General features: G+C 52.5%; 3 protein-coding genes across 4 annotated transcripts; 1 reads left to right on the forward strand and 2 right to left on the reverse strand.

The window, feature by feature from the left end:
* Positions 1–1,571: 1,571 nt before the first annotated feature.
* On the reverse strand, positions 1,572–10,937 carry LOC310662951 (uncharacterized protein). 2 transcript variants are annotated; one of them, XM_083410367.1, is made up of 6 exons: positions 10,865–10,937; positions 8,762–9,257; positions 8,499–8,580; positions 7,717–7,799; positions 6,878–7,004; positions 1,572–3,994 (listed from the first exon to the last, which is right to left on the reverse strand). In XM_083410367.1, the coding sequence occupies exons 2-6, from the start codon at positions 9,161–9,163 to the stop codon at positions 2,916–2,918; spliced, it is 1,773 nt and encodes a 590-aa protein (XP_083266493.1). In that variant the 5' UTR covers positions 9,164–9,257; positions 10,865–10,937; the 3' UTR covers positions 1,572–2,915. The 2 variants fall into 2 exon arrangements, with proteins under 2 accessions (XP_083266493.1, XP_083266492.1); XM_083410366.1 differs by having other exon boundaries at positions 8,747–9,257.
* Positions 10,938–13,821: 2,884 nt separating this feature from the next.
* LOC310663163 (transmembrane 4 L6 family member 5-like) lies at positions 13,822–19,496 on the forward strand. The gene is made up of 5 exons (XM_083410824.1): positions 13,822–14,101; positions 16,393–16,473; positions 17,686–17,825; positions 18,977–19,169; positions 19,350–19,496. The coding sequence occupies exons 1-5, from the start codon at positions 13,928–13,930 to the stop codon at positions 19,365–19,367; spliced, it is 606 nt and encodes a 201-aa protein (XP_083266950.1). The 5' UTR covers positions 13,822–13,927; the 3' UTR covers positions 19,368–19,496.
* Positions 19,497–20,925: 1,429 nt separating this feature from the next.
* Positions 20,926–23,863, reverse strand: LOC310662284 (vitelline membrane outer layer protein 1 homolog; the record flags this gene model as incomplete). Its single annotated transcript, XM_083409060.1, has 3 exons — positions 23,638–23,863; positions 21,931–22,052; positions 20,926–21,229 (listed from the first exon to the last, which is right to left on the reverse strand). The coding sequence occupies exons 1-3, from the start codon at positions 23,818–23,820 to the stop codon at positions 20,926–20,928; spliced, it is 609 nt and encodes a 202-aa protein (XP_083265186.1). The 5' UTR covers positions 23,821–23,863.
* Positions 23,864–25,014: the final 1,151 nt, after the last annotated feature.

Below are 25,014 nucleotides of genomic sequence, written 5' to 3' on the forward strand. Positions count from 1 at the left end.
CATGGTTCAGATTTTTATAAGTTTTCTGTCAAACCTACTAATGAATGTAATTGTTTACAGTAATTTTTCAAATACATTATATACTTCCCCCATTCTTTATTAAAATTTGATTCTTTCTGCCTCCTGATTCTTCCTGTAAGTTTTGCCAATCCAGCATAGTTCATTAATTTTAATAGCCACTCTTCCTTGTTTGGAACGGTATTTTCTTGCCATCCCTGGGCCAGCAACGTACGGGCAACTGTGGTTGCATACATGAACAATTTCTTCTGGTCCTTCAGGATCTCTGCACCTAAACTTCCTTTAAAAAAAGCTTCTGGTTGCTTAGAAAACATTGTTTTCACCATTTTAAAAAACTCATTATATATCATTTCCCATCAAGCTTTTTTTACATAACTACCACATATGATAAAAGAATGATAAAAGATGCCCTCTTTCTCTTTACATTTCCAGCACATTAGAATTTGATTTATACATTTTAGCTAATTAAGTACCAATTGGACATCATTTTCATATAGGTTTTTTTCCAAAGTATAACATGCTGTAAATTTCAGATTTGTAATCAATAATTTCTCCCACACTGCTAACTCAGTATTATAACCAAAACCCCTCGTCCAGTGTATCAGCCCTGCTTTGAACTGTTCCATCTTTCGTTTAACAGTCCGATAAAAGTTTATACATTTTGTTTTTATTTTCCAGCAACTCTTTCAAACTGGGAGGTTTTATGTGAAAAACCTTTCTTTTTATCCAACATAAATGCTTCATTAAGCTGGTGATATTGCAACCAATTGGTTATTAGTCCTCTTACTTCTTCGTAACTCCTTAATTTTAAGTCTTGATCTACCTCTCTTAATAGTTCTTTGTAAGTTACCCAGTCGTTTCTCATATTTTTTTTTCCACTGATTAAGTTTGAAGCCTGCTACCTCTCCAAATTTATGAATCTGTTCCAGAGCCTTTGGAACCCTGACCAGAGGCTGCTCTACCAATATCACCACATCATCAGCAAATGCCTTAAGTTTATATGTCCTGTGTCCCACTGTTATCCCTTCAATCTTGACATCCAATCTGATTCTGCTAGCCAAAACCTATAATACTAGTATAAACAATAATGGTGACAAGGGGCAACTCTGTCTTGTCCCCTGTGTTATATTACATTTTTCTGTTAGCACATTATTTACAATCAGCATGGCGTATTGATTGGAAGCCTTTGAAGCTTTTTTATTTTTAGTGCTAATATTAGTACAGTAGTACCTTGGTTCTCAAACTTAATCTGTTCTGGAAGTCCGTTCCAAAACCAAAGCATTCCAAAACCAAGGCGCACCTTCCCATAGAAAGTAATGCAAAATGGATTACAGTGGTACCTCAGGTTAAGTACTTAATTTGTTCCGGAGGTCCGTTCTTAACCTGAAACTGTTCTTAACCTGAAGCACCACTTTAGCTAATGGGGCCTCCTGCTGCTGCCGCGCCGCTGCTGCGTGATTTCTGTTCTCATCCTGAAGCAAAGTTCTTAACCGGAGTCTGTAACCTGAAGCGCCTGTAACCTGAAGCGTATGTAACCCGAGGTACCACTGTATTCCGTTCTAGACATTCAAAAACAACCCCTAAAACAGCAATTTTCCTATCTACCGAGACCATTGTTCCATAAAATGAAAGCAATAAACAATGTACTGCAGTCACACAAACAGTCAATTAGTAGCTGACCTGGGTTCCACACAGTTACAAAAACAAAACAAAAAAGCTGCAGAAACAAAAACGCAAAATAGCTAGCAAAAACAGACAGACCTCAGCGTAACACTCAAAAAGGGAGTGTGGCACTCACAACGGAGCACGTTTGGCTTACGAGAAAAGTTCACAACCAGAACACTTACTTCCGGGTTTGCAGTGTTTCGGTTCCAAGCTGTTTGAGTACCAAGGCGCTTGAGAACCAAGGTACAAGTAATCATGCTGGCTCAGGACACACAGATTTTAGGGGGAGGAGGAATGTTAGGAGGAGTTCTCCCACTGACCCACCTGCCCCCCCCAATCTGGAGCTCCCAACGCCTTCATCTTCCACCCCATCTACAAGGCGTCCTTGACCAGAAACCACCAGCAGACCCCTCCCCTCCGCCCTAGCCCCTGCCGCTCACTAGGAACGCTGACCCCCTGGAGGCAGTCTGGAGCTGGTGCAAGGAGAAGAGGCACATCCAGGAAGCAGGGCAGCGGTGCAAGTGAGGGGAGGTGGGAGCACAGGAGAGACGGGGCAACGTGGAATAATTAACAGGAATGGGCACAATGTGCCCCAGTTTCCTCTCTGGCACAACTGTGAGCTGGGTGAGGGGCCAAGCAAACTGTGGCTGTGAGTAGGGCAAAATGAATCTCAAGGCTGCAAAGTAATCTCAAAAGGGGCAAATGAATCTCCACACAGTCCAGATCAAGGGAAGTCATACCACTGCTCTATTCTTCCTTGGTCAGAGCACACCTGGAGTCTTGTGTCCAGTTCTTGGCACCTCAATTCAAGAAGGATATTGACAAGTTGGAACGTGTGCAGAGGCAGGTGACCGAAATGATCGAGGGTCTGGAAATCAAGACTTAGGAGGAACAGCTGAGGAAACTGGGGGTGTTTAGTCCGCAAAATTGTAGATTTAGAGGAGATAAGATAGTGACCTCTAAATATCTAAAGGCTGTCCCATGGGGGATGGAACAAGCTTGTTTCTTCCTGGTCTGTAGAGGAGGACCTGAACCAATAGCTTCAAGTTACAAGCAAGTTATTTCCAATTAAACATCAGGAAGACCTTTCTAATGCTCACAGTCGTACAACAGTGGAAGCAAGTCCCTTGGAAGGCGGTGGACTGTCCTTTCTTGGAAGATCTCAAGCATGGGCTTGGTGGCCATCTGTCATGCATGTTTCAGTTGAAATTTCTGCACTGCAGTGGGTTGGACTAGATTCTCCCATTCTCCTCACTGTGGATTTTTTGATGGAAAGTGAGATTGCCCTTCTGACTGAAGCTCTTCCCACATTCCAAGCACTCAAATGGCTTCTCCCCTGTATGAATTCGTTGATGGGAAGTGAGAGCAGAACTCTGACTGAAGCTCTTTCCACATTCCAGACACTGAAATGGTTTCTCCCCTGTATGAATTCTTTGATGGGAAGTGAGATTGGACCTCTGACTGAAGCTCTTTCCACATTCCATGCACTCATATGGTTTCTCCCCTGTATGAATTCTAAGATGGGACTTGAGATGGCAGCTGTGACGGAAGCTCTTCCCACAAGCCAAGCAATTATATGGTTTTTCCCCTGTATGAATTCTTTGATGGAAAGTGAGACTGGCTCTGTAACTGAAATTCTCTCCACATTCCAAGCACTGATATGGCTTCTCCCCTGTATGAATTCGTTGATGGGAAGTAAGATTGTTCTTGTAACTGAAGATCTTTCCACATTCCAAGCACTGATATGGTTTCTCCCCTGTATGAATTCTTTGATGGGAAGTGAGAACAGAACTCTTACTGAAGCTCTTTCCACATTCCATGCACTGATAGGGTTTCTCCCCTGTATGAATTCTGAGATGGGACTTGAGATGACAGCTATGACGGAAGGTCTTCCCACATGCCAAGCAATTGTATGGTTTTTCCCCTGTATGGATTCTTTGATGGGAAGTGAGACTGGCTCTGTAACTGAAACTCTTCCCACATTCCAGACACTGATATGGCTTCTCCCCTGTATGAATTCTTTGATGGGAAACGAGATTGTTCTTGTAACTGAAGATCTTTCCACATTCCAAGCACTGATAGGGTTTCTTGCCTGTATGAATTCTTTGATGGAAATTGAGAGAGTCGTGCCAAGCGAAACTCTTTCCGCATTCAAAGCACTGATAGCGTTTCTTTCCAGTGGAATTTCTTTGATAGGCAGTGGAACTGGAGCTCTGGCTCAAGCTCTCTCTGCATTCCAAATATTGATATGGCTTCTTCTCTGTTTTGACTTTGTCGTGGTCTCCCATTTTCTTCATTTCCAATTCATCACCTGCAATGAAGAGAGAAGCGAATGTTGGTACTTATCGAAATAAGTTCCTTCTCTGTAGGGAGAATTGGTCTCTGCCCATCTCACCATTGAAAAGAAGTTAAAGCTTTGAGGAATACATCCTCTCTCCAGTTCAACTCATGTTTAAGCGAGTAACTGTATAGTCACAACATAACAACTAAAGAATAGGAACAGAACAGTGATTTTAGTGGGGCATGCCGCTCTCGTCACTGAATGAAAATTCCTACTGGCCCCTGTAACTAGCACAGGTGAAGGAGGGGGAACTCTGATATGTGCTGAAGAGCAAGAAGGCTGGGATGGGAAGACAGAAGAGGCCCCTGGACCTTGGGGGGAGGTGTCCCATGTCCCTCTAGGCAACCCTCTGAAATCCAGTGTTTGATAGCCTCCCCCATGCACACAGAGGTACCCGAGAGGGCCGGATCCCAATTCTCTGTAGAGAGAGGAAAATATCACGGTAAGTGTCAATGTTCACTTCTCCTGTAGGGGAAAACTGGGTTCCATGATGTGGGAAGTATCTCAGCAGTGTCCAGATCAGGTGGCAGCCACTGTGGGCCCTACCTCCTCATTGTTAACCACCTGTTGAAGCACTCTTCTCTCAAAGGAGGCCTCTGCTGAGCTGTAGGTGTCTAACTTATGGTGTTTCATGAAGGTGGAGGGAGAGGACCAAGTGGCTTCCCTGTATATCACCTAGGGGAGCTCACGTCCCAAACGATGCCGAGGTGACTGTGCTCCTGGTGGATTGGGCAGTGATTCCCAAGGGCACCCCACCCCACCCCCGGATACAGCCTGCCAATGATGCTGGGGGAACCTTGTGCCCCTTGGTTCTAGACTGGAAAGAAGCAAGCGGAGCCCCTGCTATGCGGAACTCCTCTGTGTTCCTGAGGTAAACCCTGATAGCCCTGCGCACATCCATTCCTTCTGCCCCCCTCCCCTGGAGGGTTTGTTGCCTTAAGGTCTCTAGCACTGAATGAGCCCCTGTCATTTCCTTTCTGACTCTTTCTCTCTGTCTTCTTATGAGGCAGAGCCTTCTTCTTGTCCCTGGTCTCTACCAGGGCGTCTTCAGGCCCCTCCGCAAATAGCTGGCCCCCCTTGAAGGGGTCGCTGGCCAGGCTGGTCTTGGCTTTGGTGTCTACCTGCCACTGTTTAAGCCAGAGCTGCCTGCTCACTGCCACGCCTGCTGCCCTGGCTCCTGCTGCGAATTGAACAAGCATCCAACGAGGCATCAGCTACATGGGCAGAAACCTAGCTTGCTTTGCTATTCCCTGCTGGATATGGACGAACCCTGGTCCAACCTCTGCCAGAAGGGCCTGGGCTCAGATGTAGGTCGCTCTGACCATGAAAGAAGCTACAGCCGAGACCTCAAGGGCTTGTGCACAAGCTTCATGTGATCTGAGCAACAAAACCTCGGCCCTTTTGTTGTCAGGGTGGGGTCCTGGGGTGATCCTGCCCATCTCTGGAAACCATGGATCCATGAGCGAGGGAACATATGGGGGCATCTGTGAGAGGAACACTAAGAAATCCCACTGCAGGCTTATCAAATGGATTTAGCTGCCTTATGGGGAAGCTTGCTGCTTTAGCAGCCCCAGGAACCCACCATTTCTGCAAGATGGTCTCCTTAAGCTCTTCTGGAAAAGGGAAAACCCTCTTACAGGCCTTGCTCTTGGGAAAGGCCATGGAGGCATCGTCCGCTACCTGGGGCTGCTCCTTGGCTTCCTGGGCCTGCTCAGGGACATGGACTGCCCTCACAGTCTTTCCCAGGAGCTGCTTGATGTCTAGGCTCATGAAGAGTCTGGAGGAATGCTCCCCCTCGTCCTCCTGCCCTGAAAGCTCACTGTCCTCCCAGTCGGGGGGGGGGGCAGGCCTAGATGTTGAAGAAGGGGGTGTGAGAGCCTGAGGCACCCTCTGAGCTGGCTGCCCATGGGGAAAGGGAAGGCTCAGCTCTTCTGGAAGCCCTTCTGCCAGAGCCCCTTCCTCCCCTGCTCAGCAGCACCCGGCGCCTCCTGTGCTGGCTCCCCTGCCTCTGAGCCCTTCCCCTGTGAGGGGACGAGAGGCTGCTCCAAGATGAGGAATGCTCTGAGGGCAAAGGGAGGATCAGCTCTCCTTCTCATCCTCCCTGGCACCTGGCCATCGTGCTGGTTCCTAGCCCTGCTTGAACCGGAACCATGGGTGCTTTCCTGAGATCCCCTCCCCGCTGCTGCCCCTGGCTGAATGGGGCCAGGGGGCTGTGGAAAGGCCCAGAGCCTGTCCTAGCCGGGTGACCCACCCAAGAGCAAATGGAGGCCTCTCAGAGGGTGGGGAGGGGCAAGGGTGGTCCCCCTACCCCCCTTTCCTGGCTTTCCAAACCTTCTGGACGTGCTGGAGCTGCTGGATCAGGCCTTTGCAGGTCAACCGAAACCTCCTCAGCCTGGGCTGCTGCTAAATTCAAGAAGGCCCCTTACCCAGGCAGCTTGGGTTCCCCCAGATTCCTCTGAGGAGTCAGCCAAGAGATCTATTTCCCAGAAAAAGGACTCTCCTCCTGAGAAGGGGCCCCTCCAGCTGTGTTTCAGCCCTTTCTGAGGTTTTGTTTGGCCCAATCACAGAATCCGCTCCATCTCTAATGTCAGTCATCATTTTGGTCAACCAGAATCTGACACAATCAAGAACAAAAAACTGACAGCCTAATCAAAAGGTATAACCAGAGAAGGAAATGTTCACACAGACAAAACAGTTGATAGCCCTCTATTCAAGGTGAGCTGAGGGTGTGTGTGTTAGAATCCCAGATGCTGTAGGTGGCGCTGTTGAGCTCCATCAAAATCTGAGAGGTTCATCGCATAGACAAATTTAAAAATTGCAGGACAGATATTATGATCCAACAGGGAGCCTTACCGAGAGAGGCCATGATCCCACGATTCTCCTCCATGACTTCCTGATGCAGAGCTCTCTGATCAGGATCCAGCAACGCCCACTCCTCCTCCGTGAAATGCACAGCTATATCCTCAAAGCACACTAGACTCTGAAAGAAAAGCTCTCCCTTTCAGAAAGCATACAGATTATCTAGCACACATTGTTCTGTTTTTTCCTGTCTGTTAATTGCTGTGTAGTTTTCAGAGGAATGTTTCACTGCACATTTTAATGATGGATGCATATCTAAGCATCTTAATGGAATTGTGTTATTTTGTATTTTTAAAACTGGGTATTAATCTTTGTGCAAAAGGGTGAAACTCCACATGGTGTTCTTCAGATCCGTATGTCTGCGCAAACATTTTAGCTTGTGAGATGGAAGGCTCCCCTCTCTCCTCTTCTTATGTGGTATTTTGGGAGGGTGCAGAGAGACAACTCTCCTCATTCCCTAAAGCCAACTTCAAGGGCTGCATGGGGGCTTGGGGAAGTGGAGAAGAGGGGGGAGCCCTCAACTGGAGGGGCTGGGCAGGTGAATTCTCACCACTGTTTTTTCAAAAAGTTCCTTATATTTTAGCATTGACCAATAAACATAGTGTAGAAACAAACAGCAACAACTGATAAATAACGCTAGCAACATTCAGGAGGAGAGTTAAGGTGAGGTGGCTGTTCATTACTCTCAGCAGATAAACATGATGGGATGGCATTTCAGCCTTCCTTAAGGGCAGATTTGACGGAAGCAAAGAGGAAGAGATTCATTTGCACGCAGAGATGCCCTGGCTGCCCCACCCCCCAGCCTCTTTCCCCCCAAGGCTCCTTCCCCCTACCTGATCTGGTTCCACAGTCGCTGTTTCCCCTCTGCCACCAAGAAAAGATGGATTGGGAGGTTTTGCCGGCATCATTCTGTCACCTGCAAGAGACAAAGGTAAGTGGGGAGACAGGAGTGCCTGCCTCTCTCAGAGGTGAAGCAGTCCCTCCGCATCCACTGCTTCACCTGCGGATGTAACAGAGAAGTAGAATTGCGTATCATCAGTATATTGCTGGCAATGTCCTCCCAAACTCTGGATGTTCCTACTCAGCGGTTTCATGTAGATGTTAAGTAGCATATGGGATAAAACAGAGCCCTGAGGAATTCCTCGCTTAAGGCTCCATGGGGCTAAAAAGCACTCCCCAAGCAATACCCTCTGGGAACCACCATCCAAGGAAGACCAGAACCACTGCAAAGCTGTGCCACCTACTCCCGACTCAGCCAGCTGCTCCAGAAGGAGAGCGTGATCAATAGTATCAAAAGCCGCTGAGATGTCCAGCAGAATCAACAGGGGAATATTTCCCCATCTCTCTCTCGGCAAAGGTCATTACACAGGGTGATAAAATCAGTTTCTGAGACAAAACCGGGCCTAAACCCTGATTGAAATGAATCTACTTATAACAAGCCTCACATGCTGAGTGCATTTTAGCATTTGTACCCATTGCCTATTTCAGCAGTGCAAAAATGCATCTCCCCTCCTTGAGGGTCTTGGTCCCAAATGTCTTCCACAAACAGATGAAAAGATTAGTTTCAAAACCAACAGAATGGGATCAAAGGGACAAAAGACTCCTTCCTCCTGACCCAGTGACCTCTCTTTTGTGTCCAGCGGAGTCCTCTCTTCCTCAGAGCAATCTGGGCCCATTGCTGCAAACAGATCCTTTCCCTGAAAGAACGAAAAGAAGTCACAGAATTATAGAAAAAGGAATGAGAGGCAACAATTTTTTAATATCCGAAAATGCTCCACTAATAGGCCATTAGTAGAGCATTTGGGTTTATTCTCCCTTCTGTTTGGATCCCCTTGGGAGCATGCAGAGGAAAGCCTCTCTCACCTGCTTCTTCTCCGCCTGCTTCCTCTCCTCCGCCTGACTCAGGAGGAAACCTTCGGCCAGGGCCACTGCCTGGGAACTGGTCTCTGCTCCGCATTCCCTCACCCAGCTCTCCATCTCCGCTGGAAGGACAGCCAGGAACTGCTCCAAGATCACCAGGTCCAGCATCTCAGCTTTCGTGTGCCTTTCTGGCTTCAGCCATTGACGGTCAAAGCGGTAGAGTTGGCTGCAAACTTCTCGAGGTCCTTTGGCCTCCTGGGAGCAGAACTGCCTGAACCTCTGGCTCTGCACATTTGAGCGGAGGGTGTCCTCCTCACCCAGGATCTTCTGTATGGAGTTTTCCCAGAATCCCCCACTGCTCCCAGACTCAATGCCATGGCCTCTTCCTGCTTCAGGGTCAGCTGAGTCTTGTTCATCCATCTGTGCTCTCAGGAAGCCTCTAAGAGATAGGAAGGAATTCTTTTTCCGCCCTCTTGCCCAGTTCTGTGTGTCCGAAAAGAGGTGCTAGCAAAATCTACAAAGCAAATGCATTGTTCCGTTATTAAACCGGCATAGTCAATTTGTTGGATGAGTCCTGCTAGGAAGCAGGATTGGACTCTACCACAGGCCAGATTTTCAGCTTTTTTAAAGAAAAGGTAAGCCCCCAGCCCTCCTAGAAGTGACCATACCAAACTGTGAGATGAATCAGCCTGGTTGAGCCTGTCTTTCAGTGTTTGCAGACGAGGAATAAAACGAGACCTGTGACTGACAAGTGTGTCAGTTATACCAAATGTAATGTACACACTAGGCTAACAGTGGGGGTCCTAATTCCAGGGTTCTCAAGAGTTGCTCTCTCCCACCCCCACTTCAGGACACATTTCTTCCCTGTCTTATTTTCTAGAACTTGGACGCTCCAAGCTTCTCAAGGCAAATTACTGGGGTAGGGTACCTTTTCTTTTTTCTCAGAGTCCAAATCATTCTTTGGCCAACCCCCCGAGGGTCAAATGGGCAAAATCAAAGTTCATTTGGGTAGGTTCAAAGGACAGTGCTAAAAGGCAAGTACCGTAAATCTTTCTATGCTTGTACTGGTTTTGAACATCTTTAATATTGTACTTTACTGCTGCCATCTACTGTGGGAACTTAGGGAAAAAGGCAGGGAATTAACAGCAGGAGCAGCAACAGCAACAACTCCCACGTGGATCAAAAATGTTGGGAATACTCCTGGATCCAACACGGTCACTGAAGGCTCAGATGGTGCCAGCGACTCATAACTGCTGCCTCTCGCATAGTTTTTCTGCATTTGCAGCCCCAAAGTGACTGCCATGGGGGGCAAGCCGGGGCAGTGTGCCTGGAAGTCCTGGACTGACCAGATGACAAGACCTGCAGAAATTCCCTTCTTAACTGTTGAACCCACTGTGGGTCTCCTCCGCTCAATCCGCCAGAGCCTGTCTTTGCATGCAGAGGGAGTCCCTAACCCACTGAGGTTTGAGACCCATCGGCCACCCTCATCTGGTTTAGCCAGCCATTCAAATCTGCTGCCAGGATGCAGCGACGGTCCCATACTCCAGCTTTTAGGAACCACATGTGAGAACAAAGGTGGAGGAACTAGCCAGAAGGAGCCTGTCATTTCCCCACCGCAGATGCTGCCCCTTCTCTACCGCCCCATTTCCAGCTGGGCTAGGCTGCCAGCCCCAGTCCCTTTGAGAGAGAGAGAGGACGTGGACAGGGCACTCCTTGCTCCGGGATTATTGCAATGCCCGCTACGTGTGTGGAGCTGACCTTGACGACGAATCAGAATCAGCTCCAAAATCCCACAGCCAGATGATGGGCTGGGCTCCCTCTCTTCCTTCATTGCATTTCCACCCACCCTTCTCTCCCAGGGGCTCAAGGGGGCACCCAGGGGTCTCCCTGTTGTCCTTTAATCCCCACAGCAGCCCTTGAGAACACCATCAATTCCTGTTTGAAAGCAGCTGCATTGCCTGTCAGTTCCTTTGCAGGGCCAATCGGGTGGTTGTGTCTTGGGGTGAGGATGGGGCTGGTTGGGGGCTCCCCGCCTGCATGAGCTGAACGGGACCCCCTGATGCATCCCCCCCCCCCGCTTCTCCCCAATGCACCCCATGGCGGAAGACAAGGGAGACTCACCAGGTTGCAGGAGGTGCAAAGCAGAAAGACAGAAGGCTCCCCTCCCCCTCCCCCTCCGGAAGGGACGTCAGTGGCAGGGAGGAGGGGCTCCTCATCTGGAGGACTGCCCCCCCATGCCTTTCCTCTCTAGGAATCCTGCTCAGCTCCTTTTAACCCTGGCAAAGCCGGGCACACTCAGCTCTCCCTCTGCAGAGCAGGAGACACGTGTCTTGAGCACCCAGAGCTGCTTTATTTGTGGGAGCCATGAGAGTAACCAGGATTTATGGGGTTTTTTTGGGGGGGGGCAGGTCTCCCCCCTGTCCCCATCCTCTGTCTGGCTCTGTCCAGCAGATTCGGAATGACGTGGGTCAGCAACAGTTGCTTCAAATTACTTTCTTTTGACCCCAAGTGCTCAGAATTTTTTTTCTACGATTTGTAGTTTTGGGTGAGTATTATTATTATTTTTTATTTGTGGGAGGGGCAGCTACCCCACCTCCCTCCATCGGGGTAGCCTCTTGGCTGGCAGGTTTCTGAGCTGTTTCCTCCCTTAGCCAGAAACTGGAGGAGCAGCAAGCAGGAGAAGCAGGAAACCCCATCCTGGAATCATAGAATTGTAGATCTGGAAGGGGCTCCTGAGGGTCATCCAGTCCAGCCCCCTGCAATGCAGGATTCTCAACTCAAGCATCCACGAGGGACGGCCGTCCAACCTCGGCTTAAAAACCTCCAGCGAAGGAGAGTCCACCACCTTCTTCCCATCCTAATGTCTTTTTTCCTGGTGTTTGCTTGGAATATAATCCTTTGGTTCACGTTCTCCCCTCCTGAGCAGGAGAAAATAAACTTCCTCCGTCTGAGATGTTTGATCTCGGCTGAGGGATGAGTGAGGAGGCGGCACACGGGTCCTGCCTTTTCTGGGACTGAAGAGAGGAGGCGGTAAATCCATCCCGGGAAATATTCCTAGTGATTTTTAATGGCATTTTAGTTCCTGCCCTTCTTCCCCCTACTATACTGCATTACAGTTTGTATCCTGTGGAGCATGATATAACACGAGGTGTAAGATATAAAACAAGCTATAAAAATACAATTAGCAGAGAACATGACAAAGGCGATAAGTTCTGAAAGACTCGTTTCTGGGTTCGGTCCTGGAAAAGAAGGAGTGCAAAACCAGAAAAAGATTCAATGTCACAAGTAAAATAAATGCAAGATACTTATTGGCATCACTGCCTACAAATGGTGGCAGCTGATAAACACAGGAAAAAAATGTGTGAGAATGGGGAAAGCATAGTACAAAAAAAGCACTTTCTCTCTCTCTCTCTCTCTCTCTCTCTCTCTCTCTCTCTCTATCTCTCAATCTATCAATCAATCTCTATCCAGTGCATTTTTATATAAAAAAATGTTTAGGGGTACTCTCATTTCGACTCAAGAAAACCACCATTTTATAGTTCAAATTGGGGAAAATAAGTACAGCAAGTTGACAAAAGTACAAAACTTCACAAAATGTTTAGGGGTATGTATATGTACCCCTGTGTACCCCCTAGGAAAAAAACACCTGTATCCATCTATTTACAGGTAGGTAGCCGTTTTGTATCCATCCATGTGTATCTCAGTCCAGCTGGGCCACAGGAGGTCATGCACTGAATTTTCCATATCATAATCTGAAGTGTGTGCAGCTCTTTGCCTTCAGGGACCCTCCACTTCAGGGACCCCCACTTTCCACCTCACTTTCCCTCTGGCTCCTGGGATTTCCTTCTTCCCCCCCTTCTTTTAGCATCTCCTTGCCTCCACCTCCTCCATTTCAGCCCCTTTTAGTCTCGGGAGACCCTGGAGGAGCATCCCTTTGGAGGTTGCAGCGCCTGCTGTGGCTGCAGAGACCGATGCAGGAGAGACATGTTTTGTTGCAGCCGGGGCACAGGAAGGCGTTGGGTTGGGCCGCTGCAGGTGCGCCCGGGCGTTTCTTCCCTCTGGGCTCCTCCCAGCAGTTGGGCAGTGGAGGTGCTAGACTCCCCTTCTTTGGAGGTTTCAAGCAGAGGTTGGCTGGCCACCTGCCAGGGATGCCCGAGCTGAGATTCCTGCATTGCAGGGGGTTGGACTAGATTACTCACGGGGTCCCTTCCAACTCTGCAATCCCTTGTAAGGTGGTGGACTCTCCTTCGCCAAAGGTTTTCAAGCAGAGGTTGGGTGGCCGTCTCCTGGGAATTCTTGAGCTGGGATTCCTTCGCTGCAGTCTAGATTACTCTTGGGAGCTCCTTCCAACTACAGAATAGGATTATATGTCCAGAATATGATTATATGTCTCTGAAACTAGGATTGTTGAGCTTTTTGGGGGGGCACAGTTGTTGAGCTTTATTTTATTTTTTTTGCCCAAAGTTGTTGTTGAGCTGCTTTTTTTTTTTTTTTTTTTTTTTGCAAAATCTACATGGGATTTATGCCTGGACATTTGGCTTCCAAAAAAGAAACGGGCCTTCTCTGCAGTGGCTCCCCATCTGCTCTCCCCAAGGAAATTCGCCTAGCGCCTTCCTTATACACCTTGAAGCACCAGACAAAAACAGTGGTTGCTTTGGTTGTCATCCTATGCCTTTTTAAAATGTGGTTCTTTTTTGGGGAGGGGTTGTTGTTTCTATTTTGATGATATATTTTGTGGTTTCATATTCTGATTTTGTTCTGTGAACCGGCTTGAGGCCTCCTGGGATCGGGAAGTTTATGAATTCAATCAATCAATCAATCAATCAATAGAATTCTAGAACTGCAGAGCTGGGAGCGACCCCAAGGGTCATCTAGTCCAACCCCCTGCAATCCATGATAGATGCCCCCCCCCCGACCTCTGCTTAAACCCCTCCAAGGAGGGAGGGAGGGAGAGTTTCTGTGCAGCAGAGGAGAGGAGGAGGAGGAGGAGGAGGAGGAGGCAGGGATGCCAGGCTGGGAGATGTTTTCCCTCTCCTCTGGCCAGCCCTTTGCCCTCCTTATCGGTGAGCAAACAGTTTCCTGCTCTGGCTCCTCCGCACGGCAGCAGCAGCAGCAGCAGCAGCCTCCTCCTCCGCTTCCGCCGCCGCACCTGCGCCCGTCTCCCCCGGGGCCTCGTCTCCCACCATGTGCACCGGCAAGTGCGCCCGCCTGGTGGGCCTCAGCCTGGTGACCGCCGGCCTGGCCTGCATGGTGGCCAACATCCTCCTGATGTTCCCCAACATGCAGCGGGACTGGACCCCCCAGAACATCACCACCCAAGTGTGGCTCATGGGGGGCCTCGTCGGCGGGGGGCTGATGGTGAGTGCCCAGGGCTTTTGCCTCTGTGTGGTGGGTGGGGCTAGATGACCCTCAGGGGCCCCTTCCAACTCCCCAGTTCTGTGATTCCAAGGGAGGGGGTGGGTTCTCCTCTACTGGAGGCATTTCAGCAGTGCTTGGGTGGCTGCCTGCCAGGGGTTCATTAGCTGAGATTCCTGCATTGCTGGGGGGTGGGCTAGATGACCCTGAGGGTGCCCTCCATCCCTATGATTCTCAGGACTTGGAGCCAGGAAGAGCCTCGGTGGTGGGAGAGACGCTGCTTCCTCCTGCCTTGTGCAGCCTGACTCACTTCCTCGAGTTGTCTGCCCAGGGACATCTCTGGTACCAACCACAGTTCCCCCCATAGCATGGCCTGGTTGCATTGGATGCTCAGGAGCAGAGTGACTCTGGCAGGGCCGGATTGAGGTTTGATGCGGCCCTCAGCTCCTGAAGGGAACGGGGCCCTTTATATGTCCAGCTGTCCTTTGGCAACAACAAATTGTCACTGCTTTTTGTGTTGAATATATGCTATATGGCCATTTATGGGCCTAATTAGGTATCTAAAACACTGTTGCTGTATGTAGGTTTTACAGTGGTACTTTGGGTTACAGGTGCTTCAGGTTACAAACGCTTCAGGTTACAGACTCTGCTAACCCAGAAATAGTACCTTGGGTTAAGAACTTTGCTTCAGGATCAGAACAGAAATCATGCTCCGGCGGTGTGGCGGCAGCAGGAGGCCCCATTAGCTAAGTGGTGCTTCAGGTTAAGAACAGTTTCAGGTTAAGAACAGACCTCCAGAACGAATGAAGTTCTTAACCCAAAGTACCACTCTATTTTATTTGTTTTTTGTCTTATATTTTGGAACTGTACATCCAGTTTCTTTTTCCTTTAAATTTTTTGGGGGCCCCCAAGAGAGTGGGGCCCTAAGCTATCGCTTGTTAGCTCATACATAAATCCGACACTGGTCTGGGGAGGTTGACAGCCCTGACCCACAGCAGGACCCCGGCTGCCTCTCCTGGCAACGGGGTGCCAAGCACATTCCCCAAGGGATTGGGGGTGCCATTGCAGAACCCAGAGGAACCCCATCACCCGGTCTGCCCCCCCCAGCCCTTTCTTCCCACAGGCAGCCTCGGTTTCTCTCATGGTGAACTTTGTGCAAACCTCCTGCCCCCCCCCCACTCTGTGGGAGATAACAGGGCCCTTATCTGCAAAGGAGACAGCTGGCATGGAGTGGGGGGTCAATAAAACAAGGTGATCTCTGCCCCCCGAAAGGGGAAATGACGCGCCTCATGGGAGAAGGCAGGAGTGACAAAGGTTTGCTGGAGGGACCTGATGGGGGGGGGTCACCGCTCTTGCCGGGGTGTGTGTGTGTGTGTGTGTGCCACTGCCCATGTTTTTTTGGGGGGGGCACCTTCAGATCCACCTGCCTTTTCTGTCAAATGACAGGTGTGTGCTTCTGGCATTCTGCAGCCTGAGAGCTGCTCAGGTAAAGGCAGGTCCTGAGTTCGAGAAGCCCAGCCCAGGTGGGGAGGGCCAGGGGGGCAGTGGCAAGAAGTGAGGTTACAGGGAACCAGGCAGAGGGCCTTCTCGGTGGTGGCACGCTTCCTTGGGGAACGCCCTCCCCTCAGATGTCAAGGAAAGAAACAGCTATCTGACTTTTAGAAGACAACAGAAGGCAGTCCTGTTTAGGGAAGTTTTTAATGTTTGATGTTCCATTCTGTTTTTATATCTGCTGGAAGCCGCCCAAATCTGCTGGGGAAACCCATCAGATTGTTGTCGTTGTTCTTAATGGTGTGGGCAGCCAGGCCAATCCAGGGGCCACCTTGGAGGAGTTAACCTCTGGAACTCACTGCTGCAGGAATGAGTGGCCGCCACCCACTTGGATCTCTTAAAAAGAAGCTTGGGCAAGTTCATGGAGGGGGCAATCCGTGGCTGCTGCCCGCGAAATAATGCTTCCGAATCCCAGTTACTGGGAGCCACATGAGTGGGGAGTTGCAATTGTGAGCCCCTTATGTCCTGAGATCAGGAGTCCTGTTTGCTGGGTTTCCCCTTTCAGCCACGGCGGGAGCAGGATTCTGGACAAGCCGGCCTCATCCAGCATCCGGCCTCTTCTTACGTCCTTGTGGAGCTTCCTGAGCCAGAGGCAGTCTATCTGGCTTCCTAGGTTCTCTGGGGCACTTGGCTGCTGTGAGGACAGGAGGCTGAATCCGGGAGTGTGTGTGTGTGGGGGGTCTTCCTTGGGTCTGATCCAGCAACTCTCTGACCTCCCCCTCCTCCCTTTCCGCCTCCCCCAGGTCCTCTGCACCGGGTGCTCTGCTGTGAGGGCCGGAGGGAAAGGCTGCTGCGGATACGGATGCTGCGGGAACAGGTGCCAGGTGCGGATCTTGGGGCCCTCCTGCCCATCTCTTCCTCTGCCTCATCTGCCAGGGGGCTCAGCGCTCTCTCAGCCCCTTGAGCCGCCACCTGCAAGGCGCCTGCCAGAGGCAGCCCGGTCTCTGGAGCTACAGTTCCCAGACAGCCAGCACATCCTGCTAGGGGCTAGCGGGAACTGTAGTGCTCCCCCAGAATAATAATTGGTGAACACTCAGCCGGTAGAGCATGAGACAGGATTTTGGGTTTGAGCCCCATGTTGAGCAAAAGATTCCTGCATTGAAGTGGGTTGGGATGGATGATCTCTGGGGTCCCTTCCCAACTCTACATTCCTGTGATTCTATGGAAACCACTCCAGGTTGGCAGAGGCTGCATTGCTGGAAGGGCCTGGCAGGGTGTGTGTGTGTGTGTGTGTGTGTGTGTATTCCTGTGCTGCAGGGGTTAGGCTAGATGACCCTCAGGAATCCCTTCCAACTCTGCAGTTCTAATATACTAAACAGGGGCAGGTTTCTCTGCCTTTATTTTGTGTGTGTGTGAAAGTGAGAACAAGTTAGCAACTCAGCTGAGGCTGGGCCTCATCTTTGGGGCTGGGGGCTGGAGGGTGTTTTCGTTCCTGGCCCTCAGTCCCAAACATTCCCTCTTTTTTAAAAAAACCCTTTAATCTGATCCAGGCCTAGAACAGGTGAGCTGCTCCTTTGTGAATATGGGCACCTTGCACCCTGAACCCTTTATTCCTATTCTCAGCTCTGGCAAAGGAGGGGGAATCAAGTAGGTCACAAACTGTTGCTTATTTTGTCTGCCCTGGAGGACTCCCCCCCCCCCCCCAGTTCCACACAAACACACACTTTTGGGTTCCTCTCCCCACCCGGCCCAGGAGTGAGGCAAAGGCACTCTGCCCAGGCACAGAGGCATTTGCATCGCCAGGACTCATTTGCACGGCCCACAAGTAGCAACACAGAGATCCTCTACACATGCCCCCCCCCATGATGTTTTCGCAGGCAGAGCCTGGGGGTTTGGTAGAGGTTTGGGGGCGCAGAGTCCTGTTTCTAGGGAGGGAGACTGGGAGCTCCCACCTTGTCCCACCGAGGGGAGAGAAGGGGGGGCTTCCTATGGAGTCTGTGCCAATGGGCTCTGGTCCTGAGAGCAGAAGAGGGGCTGAGCAAGTGGGGCGTGTGTTGGGCGGCACCAGCCCCCCCTCACCTTCTCCTCCCCCACAGATGCTGCGCTCTGTCTTCTGCTCCATCTTTGGGGGGCTGGGGGGCTTCTACTGCCTGGTGGTGTCGTCCACTGCGCTGGCCGAGGGACCCTGGTGCGAGGTGAAGGACGGGACGTGGGGGTCACCCTTCAAGGACCTCAGGTGAGGAGCTGGGGGGGGGCTGCAGTAAAGAGGGAGGGACAGCCCCCCACCCCCTGGGAGACAAATGCTTCCGAATCCCAGTTGCTGGAAACCTCAAGAGGGCAGGAAGCACTCCTGCGCTCGGATCCTGGCTGGGGTGGGACAGATCCAGGTTTGGAGAGACCTGCCTTCAAACCTCTGCACGTGGCCAGGAAGCTCTGTGGTCAGGGCCGGATTTACGTACAAGCTAAACAAGCTATAGCTTAGGGCCCCACTCTCTTGCCCCCCCCCAAATGTACTTCTTCTCAATTGTACTTCACTATGAATATACTTCTTCTCAATTGTACTTCACTATGAATATACTTCTTCTCAATTGTACTTCACTATGAATATACTTCTTCTCAATTGTACTTCACTATGAATATACCGTACTTCTTCTTAATAATACAGTGGTACCTCGGGTTACAGACGCTTCGTGTTACAGACTCCACTAACCTAGAAATAGTACCTCGGGTTAAGAACTTTGCTTCAGGATGAGAACAGAAATCGTGCTCTGGCGGCGCAGCAGCAGCAGGTGGCCCCATTGGCTAAAGTGGTGCTTCAGGTTAAGAACAGTTTCAGGTTAAGAACGGACCTCTGGAATGAATTAAGTACTTAACCCGAGGTACCACTGTATTTCAGTTCAACAATTACTTTGATAAAATACACATTATGCTATGTGCAAATGGCTTTAAATACCTATTAGGTCTGTAAATTGCCATATAGCATATATTCAACACAATAAGAAGTGACAATTTCTTGTTGACAAAGGACAGCTGGACATAGAAAGGGTCCCATGACCTTCAGGAGCTGAGGGCCTCTTCAAACCTCAGTCCAGCCCTGTCTGTGGGTATGACCGCCTCTCCGCCTAGGATATCTGGCAGGGCTTGGAGGGGGACCCCGGGGTCATCCAGCCCAACCCCCTGCAATGCAGCAATCACAACTGAAGCGTCCCTGGCAGAGGACCATCCACCTCTGCTTAAAAAGAAGTTGGAAGACACCCACGTGGGCCATCTTCCTTGAGCTCCGTGGAGAAGGGGCGGTCAATGCCATGAAATAGGTAGCGCCCCCTCCCCCCCCAAGGACCCCCTCCAGCGCCCCCCCCACACTGATGGCGCCTGTCTCCCCCGCAGTGAGAGCTACCTGGGCAACCGGACGCTGTGGGAGGAGTGCCTGAACCCCCCCAACGTGGTGATGTGGCACGTGGTCCTCTTCGCCATCCTGCTGGGGCTGGGGCTGGTGGAGCTGGCGCTGTGCGGACTTCAGGTGGTCAATGGGCTGGTGGGCACCGTGTGCGGAGACTGCCGCAAAGCCGAGGACCGAGCGGTAAGGGGGCCAGAGAAATGGGGGGCGGCGGGAAGGAGGGTCAGTGCAAAGCAGGCTCACCCGCGGGGGTCGCAGCCTCTCTTGGCCCCCAGGCCGGGCGCTAAGTCCAGGTGCTACAAGCCACGGCCGCTGCGAGCCCGCTGCTTCACTGGCCAATTTCTCTCTCTCATTTTCTCGTAGGGCGACGGGGGCCTTTGAGGGACCCGGCTGGGCTGGACCCCCCCCCCGCAACGCGCACACTCCGTCCAAGCGCCCCCCCCTGCAGCCCCCCCACCCACTTCTCATCTCTACGGTTTGCAAAAGTCGGAATAAACCAGCTCTCTCCCCCTTGTTGAGTCCGGCTCTGCAGGGTTGCTGTGCGGAGGGGGGGCACATATTTTGGGAGGGAGGGGCTGGGCGGGGGACCCTGGAGAGAGGGATCGAGATCTGCTGCCCTGGGGGGGGGGGCGCTGCAAGGGGAGAAGATTCTCGCACATTTTGGGGCTGCAGCGCCGTGTTAAACTGCGGAACTCCCTCCCGCAGGAAAGAGCGGGCTAGACAGACCTACGGAGAAGGCAAGGGCTCTGGGCGGACCGGGCGGCTCAGCAGACTCTGCTGGTGTCCCTGTGGAGCCTCCAGGGGCAGAGGCAGTCCATTTAGAGTCCCAGGTCCCTTGGGGGTATCCGGCTATCGTGAGGACAGGATGCTGGGCTCGCTTTGCCCTCATCCGGCGGGGCTCGTCTTGCGTTTTTATGAGATCCTCAGCAAATGATTTGGATTTGATATCCCGCCTTTCACTCCCTTTAAGGAGTCTCAAAGCGGCTAAGATTCTCCTTTCCCTTCCTCCCCCACAACAGACACTCTATGAGGTGAGTGGGGCTGAGAGACTTCAAAGAAGTGTGACTGGCCCAAGGTCACCCAGCAGCTGCATGTGGAGGAGCGGAGAGGCGAACCCGGTTCCCCAGATTACGAGACTGCTGCTCTTAACCACTGCACCACACTGGCTCTCAAGTGTCCTTTGGGGATAGAGTGCCTCTGAGAAGGGAGGCTCCATTCAGCCACAAGGGCCGGAGCATTGCTTGGCCTTTCCTAGTTCTGCAGGAGGAAGAGGAGGAGGAAGAGGAGGGTGGACTGGAGGCGGTGGCAGAGGATGGACAGTGCCTTCAAAGGCACTCCTCGTAGGCTCAGAGGCCCTTTGCTCCTATACCTGGTGAACAGCTAGCGCGGAGGGGGCGGGAGATGAGTGAGCCATGTGGAGTAGTGGGCAGGGTCAGACCATGACCTGGGAGACCAGGGTGCAAATCCCACCACCCCTGGGCTACCTTGAGGGGCAGGTCGCTGCCTCTCGCAGCCTATCCTACCTCGCAGGGATGGAATGAGAGAAGAAGGTGGACTGTCAAAGCAAACAAGCACTTTGCACGTACTCAGATGCCATTTTTATTGTTAATGCATTCTGGGACAAAGCCTGGGTTCAGAGGGAGGGGTGTGTCAGTTGCTGATGGAGACCCGGTGGGACAGGAGTGGGAGAGGGAAGTATCATAGAATTGTAGAGTCGGAAGGGACCCCCGGGGTCATCTAGTCCAGCCCTCTGCAATGCATCCAGGACAGATGCCCACCTCAAGGTCATCAATTCCAACTCCCTGCAAATCAGGAACCACTGCTAAAAAAGCAATGCACCCCCCCCCGGGCCCTCAAGCCCGACCCCCTGCCCTCGGAAAGCCCCCTTGAAGACTCCCCCGGGGTCTTTTGCCCCAGGCCCCTCCTGGATGTGTGGGGCTCAGCGGCCGCAGCAGAAGAAGCGCACGTCGTTGAGGGCGGTGTCGTCCCTCAGGGCTCCGCGCACGGGGTCCTGCTTGGTCTGGATGCCGCACAGGCCCTTCCGGCAGGGCGGGCTCCACTCGCCGTACTCCCCCCAGCTCAGGCCGGGCCCCTCCAGGTGGGCGCCCCCGGAGCAGGCGAAGCGCGCGTTGGTGGCGCCCATGTCGTCCTGGAGGCCGCGCCGGGTCTGCTCCACCCTCAGCGAGAACCTCGTCAGGTAGGTGCCCTCGGGGCACCAGCTGGGCGGCGACCACTGGCCCCACCTGGGGGGAGAGAAGGGGGCGGGAGAGAGAGAGAGTCAGGCCAGGCAGTGCCGCGCAGTGGTCGGAGCGCCGGACGAGGACCTGGCGGAGACCAGGCTTCGAATCCCCTCTCGCTGGGTGACTTGGAGGGCGGGTTGCTAGAATCCCAGAACTGCGGTGTTGGGAGGGCCCTCGAGGGCCATCTAGTCCAGCCCCCTGCCAGGCACGCCGCGAGGTCACAAATGGTTGTGCTCTCTGGGGCGAATGGGAGATGCAGGTCAGAACAGGGGGAGTCACGCAATCACGGAATTGCGGAGTTGGGAGGGATCCCCAGGGGTCATCCAGCCCAACCCTCGGCAATGCAGGAATCTCAGCGGAAGCATCTCCGGCAGGGGCCATGCAAGGAAGGAGAGTCCGCCCCCTTTCATGTCGCAGGGATTAAATGAGGACTAGGATCTTGGAGAGGCCGGAGCTCGAATCCCCACTCGGTCACGAAGCTCACCAAGGGACCCCCACCACAACCCTGCGAGGTGGGCCAGGATGAGAGAAGGCAGTAACTGCCCCCCGGTCGCCCAGCAAAAGCTTCAGGACCGAGTGCGGGGATTCGAACCCAGACCCTAGCCGAGCAAAGTGCCCCGAGGACCAGGGCGGCTGGGCAATCCTTTGGGTCGAGCGGGGGTGGGGGGCGCAGGGGCCGGGCAGAGGGAGAGGGAGCCACTCACGGGCCGCTCTGGGACTCCACGGTGTGCGCTTCGTGCTTGTCGCCCCGGCCGCCCCGAGTGCAGAAGAGCCGGATCCCGTTCAGCGCCGTGTCGTCGTCCATCGGGCCCCGATAGGCTTCCACCTGAGGGGGCGGCGAGGGAGAAGGGTGGTCGGCCAAAGGAGATGGATGACCCCCCCCCCACAGACACACAATGGGGGGAGAGGTTTCGGCGTGCGGGGCTTTTCAAGTTAGAGAAAAGGCGAAGGAGAGACGGGCACCGCCTCTGTCTGGAGAGAGACAACGGAGCGCACCTCGGACCTCGCCAGGGCGCAAGTCTCGGCCGTGTGCCTGGAGCTCCTGGGCTTCGCAGACGACGAGACCCCCCTCTCGGCCTCACTGAGGGGGTCCAAAGGAAAGCAGAGCAAGACCTTTGGCACCGGCGTGGCTGCAGGAGTTGCCAGAAGGAGGCGGGCGAGGCGCCATCCAAGCATCTCGGGGACTCCACTCCGGAATTACGCAGGCAGCGCAACGTGCTATAAGAAACGCGCTGCTTAGGGAAGTTATTAACATTTGATGTTTTCTCGTGCTTCTAATATTCTCTTGGGAGCCGCCCAGAGTGGCTGGGGAAACCCAGACAGATGGGCGGGGTATAAGTAATAAATTATTATTATTATTATATTATTATCAATGTATAAAATCATTTCGACCTGGAGAAAACATCTAGAGAAAACACAGGGGAACTCGAGGGCATCCAGGGAAACATGAATGTTGGGAGATATAGGGCAGGTGAAAGGAAGGGCGTCACAGTTAAACTGTGGAACTCCCTGCCACAGGAGACGGTGAGGGCCACCAACCTAGATGGGACAAATTCACAGAGGAAGAGGGGGATATCGATGGCAACTAGCCATGACAGTCACGCTCTGCCTCTCTGAACACCAGTTGCCGGAAGCCACCCTTTGATGTGCAAGACAATCTTACTCCACTCATCTCCAAAGAAGAAGCAGCAGCTGGAAGCTGGAGGAGGGGAGGGAGTCTTGTGTGCGAATCCTGCTTGCTGGCTTCCCACTGGGCGTGCCATCGCTCCCTCTCCAAGGAGCATCATCACAAAACATCTTGGAAATGGAGGGAGGTTCTTCCCCCCTTATCAAGCTGTATAAAAGTGTTAATAAGTGGAGGGGGGAAATGAATTCATTCCATTTTTGCTGTTTGGTGACTAGGGGAGCACGGGAGGCTGTCAGGAAGAAAGGCGCTTTGTACATGCTCAGGAGCACTGCCCAAATTCCACTCCTCCATAGGGGCGGATCTACTATGAAACTAACGAAGCTTCATCTTCAGGGCCCCAATCCCAGAGGAGCCCCAGAAGTGACCTCATTTCACATTGCTTAAAAAAAATGGGTCCTGTAGACCCAATTGGAGCTGCGTGACTCAAATTGATTACTGTTTGTTCATATATTTCAACAATCTCCAAGTCTGAGAGTCAGTAGCCCAGATGCTGTGAAGGCTGTAAACAACCCCCTTCAAGATGATGGCGGTGGGGACACAGACCTCCTTGCTGGTTGTGAAGGGGCCCCCATGGCAGTTCAGGCTTCAGGGCCCCCCAATGTAGGTCCGCCCCTGCTCCTTCGTGCACCTCTGGGCTCAGCTGGGATGGCCCCCTGTTTGGGAGAGCCAGACCAGGCACAAAGGAGGGGTGGGGCTTTTATTTTGGGTGGGGAGGGGGTGTTACCTTGAGGCTGAATCCCGTGGCGTAGGTCTCCTCCGGGCACATCTCCTGCCAGGCCCAGGCGCCCCAGAGGCCTCCGTTGGACACCCCAATTTCAGGCTTGAATTCCAGGACCTCTTTGGCCTCCGTCGCCATGGCTGCGGCCAGCAAGACGGCCACCAGGCCTGTGCGCCCCACTGGCCACATCGCAATGCTCAGGAGGTGCCTGTGGGTGGGTAGATGTGCCCCTTGGGTTTTTATCCCCTGGGCTGTGGCTGTGGGGTGGGCCTCCTCCTTGCCCAGCGATTGGCTCCACCGGGGGGTGGCGGCAGCTTCTTCTGAGACACCCACGGGTGCTGCTGCCGCAGCAGGAGGACCGGTCCATCCAGTTCGGATTATCTCAGGACAAAAGGGGAAACCAGAACTCTGGTGGAAGGAAGCCACCTGAGAAAGGGCAATGTGTGGCCTCCTTTCTGAGCCCCTCTCTCCTCCTTCGTTTTTACTGTTGGCCTTTGATTCTGGTTTCATCCTCTGAGAGGCTCAAAGTGGCCAGCAAGTTCCTTCCATTTTATCCTCGCAACAACAACCCTGCGAGGGAGGGGAAGGGAGTGGAACTAACTGGCTGAGCTGGGATGTGGCGGCGGCGGCAAAGAAATGCGGATTTCATGCCAGTGATCATGAGGGAAAGCGTTGGAAATAAAACTGTCCATATCGTAATGCCGTTATACGAATCTGCGGCACAACCCCGCTTTGAGTACTGTGTGACGTTCTGGTCGCCTCATCTGGAAAAGGATATTGCAGAGCTGGAGAAGGTCCAGAAAAGAGCCAGTGCAATGATCCAGGGAATGGGGGGGGGGGCTCCCCCAGGAGGAAAGTCATGCAGCATTTAGGACTTTTTAGTTTAGAGGAGGAATGGTGAGAGGATGGTAGAATACTGTAAGATTACGCCTGGCGTGGAGAAAGTGGATGGAGAGAAGTTTTCCTCCCTCTCTCCTGACACTAGAACTCAGGAGCGAAGCTGGAAGATTCAGGGCAGAGAAAACAAAGTCCTCCTTCATGTGGCACAGAGTTAATCTATGGAACTCCCTCCCACAGGAGGCAATCGTGGCCACCAACTTGGATGGCTTCAGAAGAGGGCCAGCCCATTTCACCTCGGAGGAGAGGGCCTTTGGTGGCTGCTGGCCAGGGCGGCTCTGCTCTGCCTCCCCAGTCAGAAGCGGCAGTGCTTCACAAGCAGCCACGGGGGGGGGGGGTCGCTCTTGTGCTCGGATCCTGCTTGCAGGCTTCGCATAAGGGGCCTCTGGTTGGCCACCGTGAGAACACGATGCTGGACTGATCCTGCGGAGCAGTTCTCATGTCCTGGCCAGGCCTCATCCAGCAAGCTGTTCTGATGTTCTTACG

Source organism: Podarcis tiliguerta (assembly GCF_965153285.1).
Source record: "Podarcis tiliguerta genome assembly, chromosome: 13".
NCBI lineage: Eukaryota > Metazoa > Chordata > Lepidosauria > Squamata > Lacertidae > Podarcis > Podarcis tiliguerta.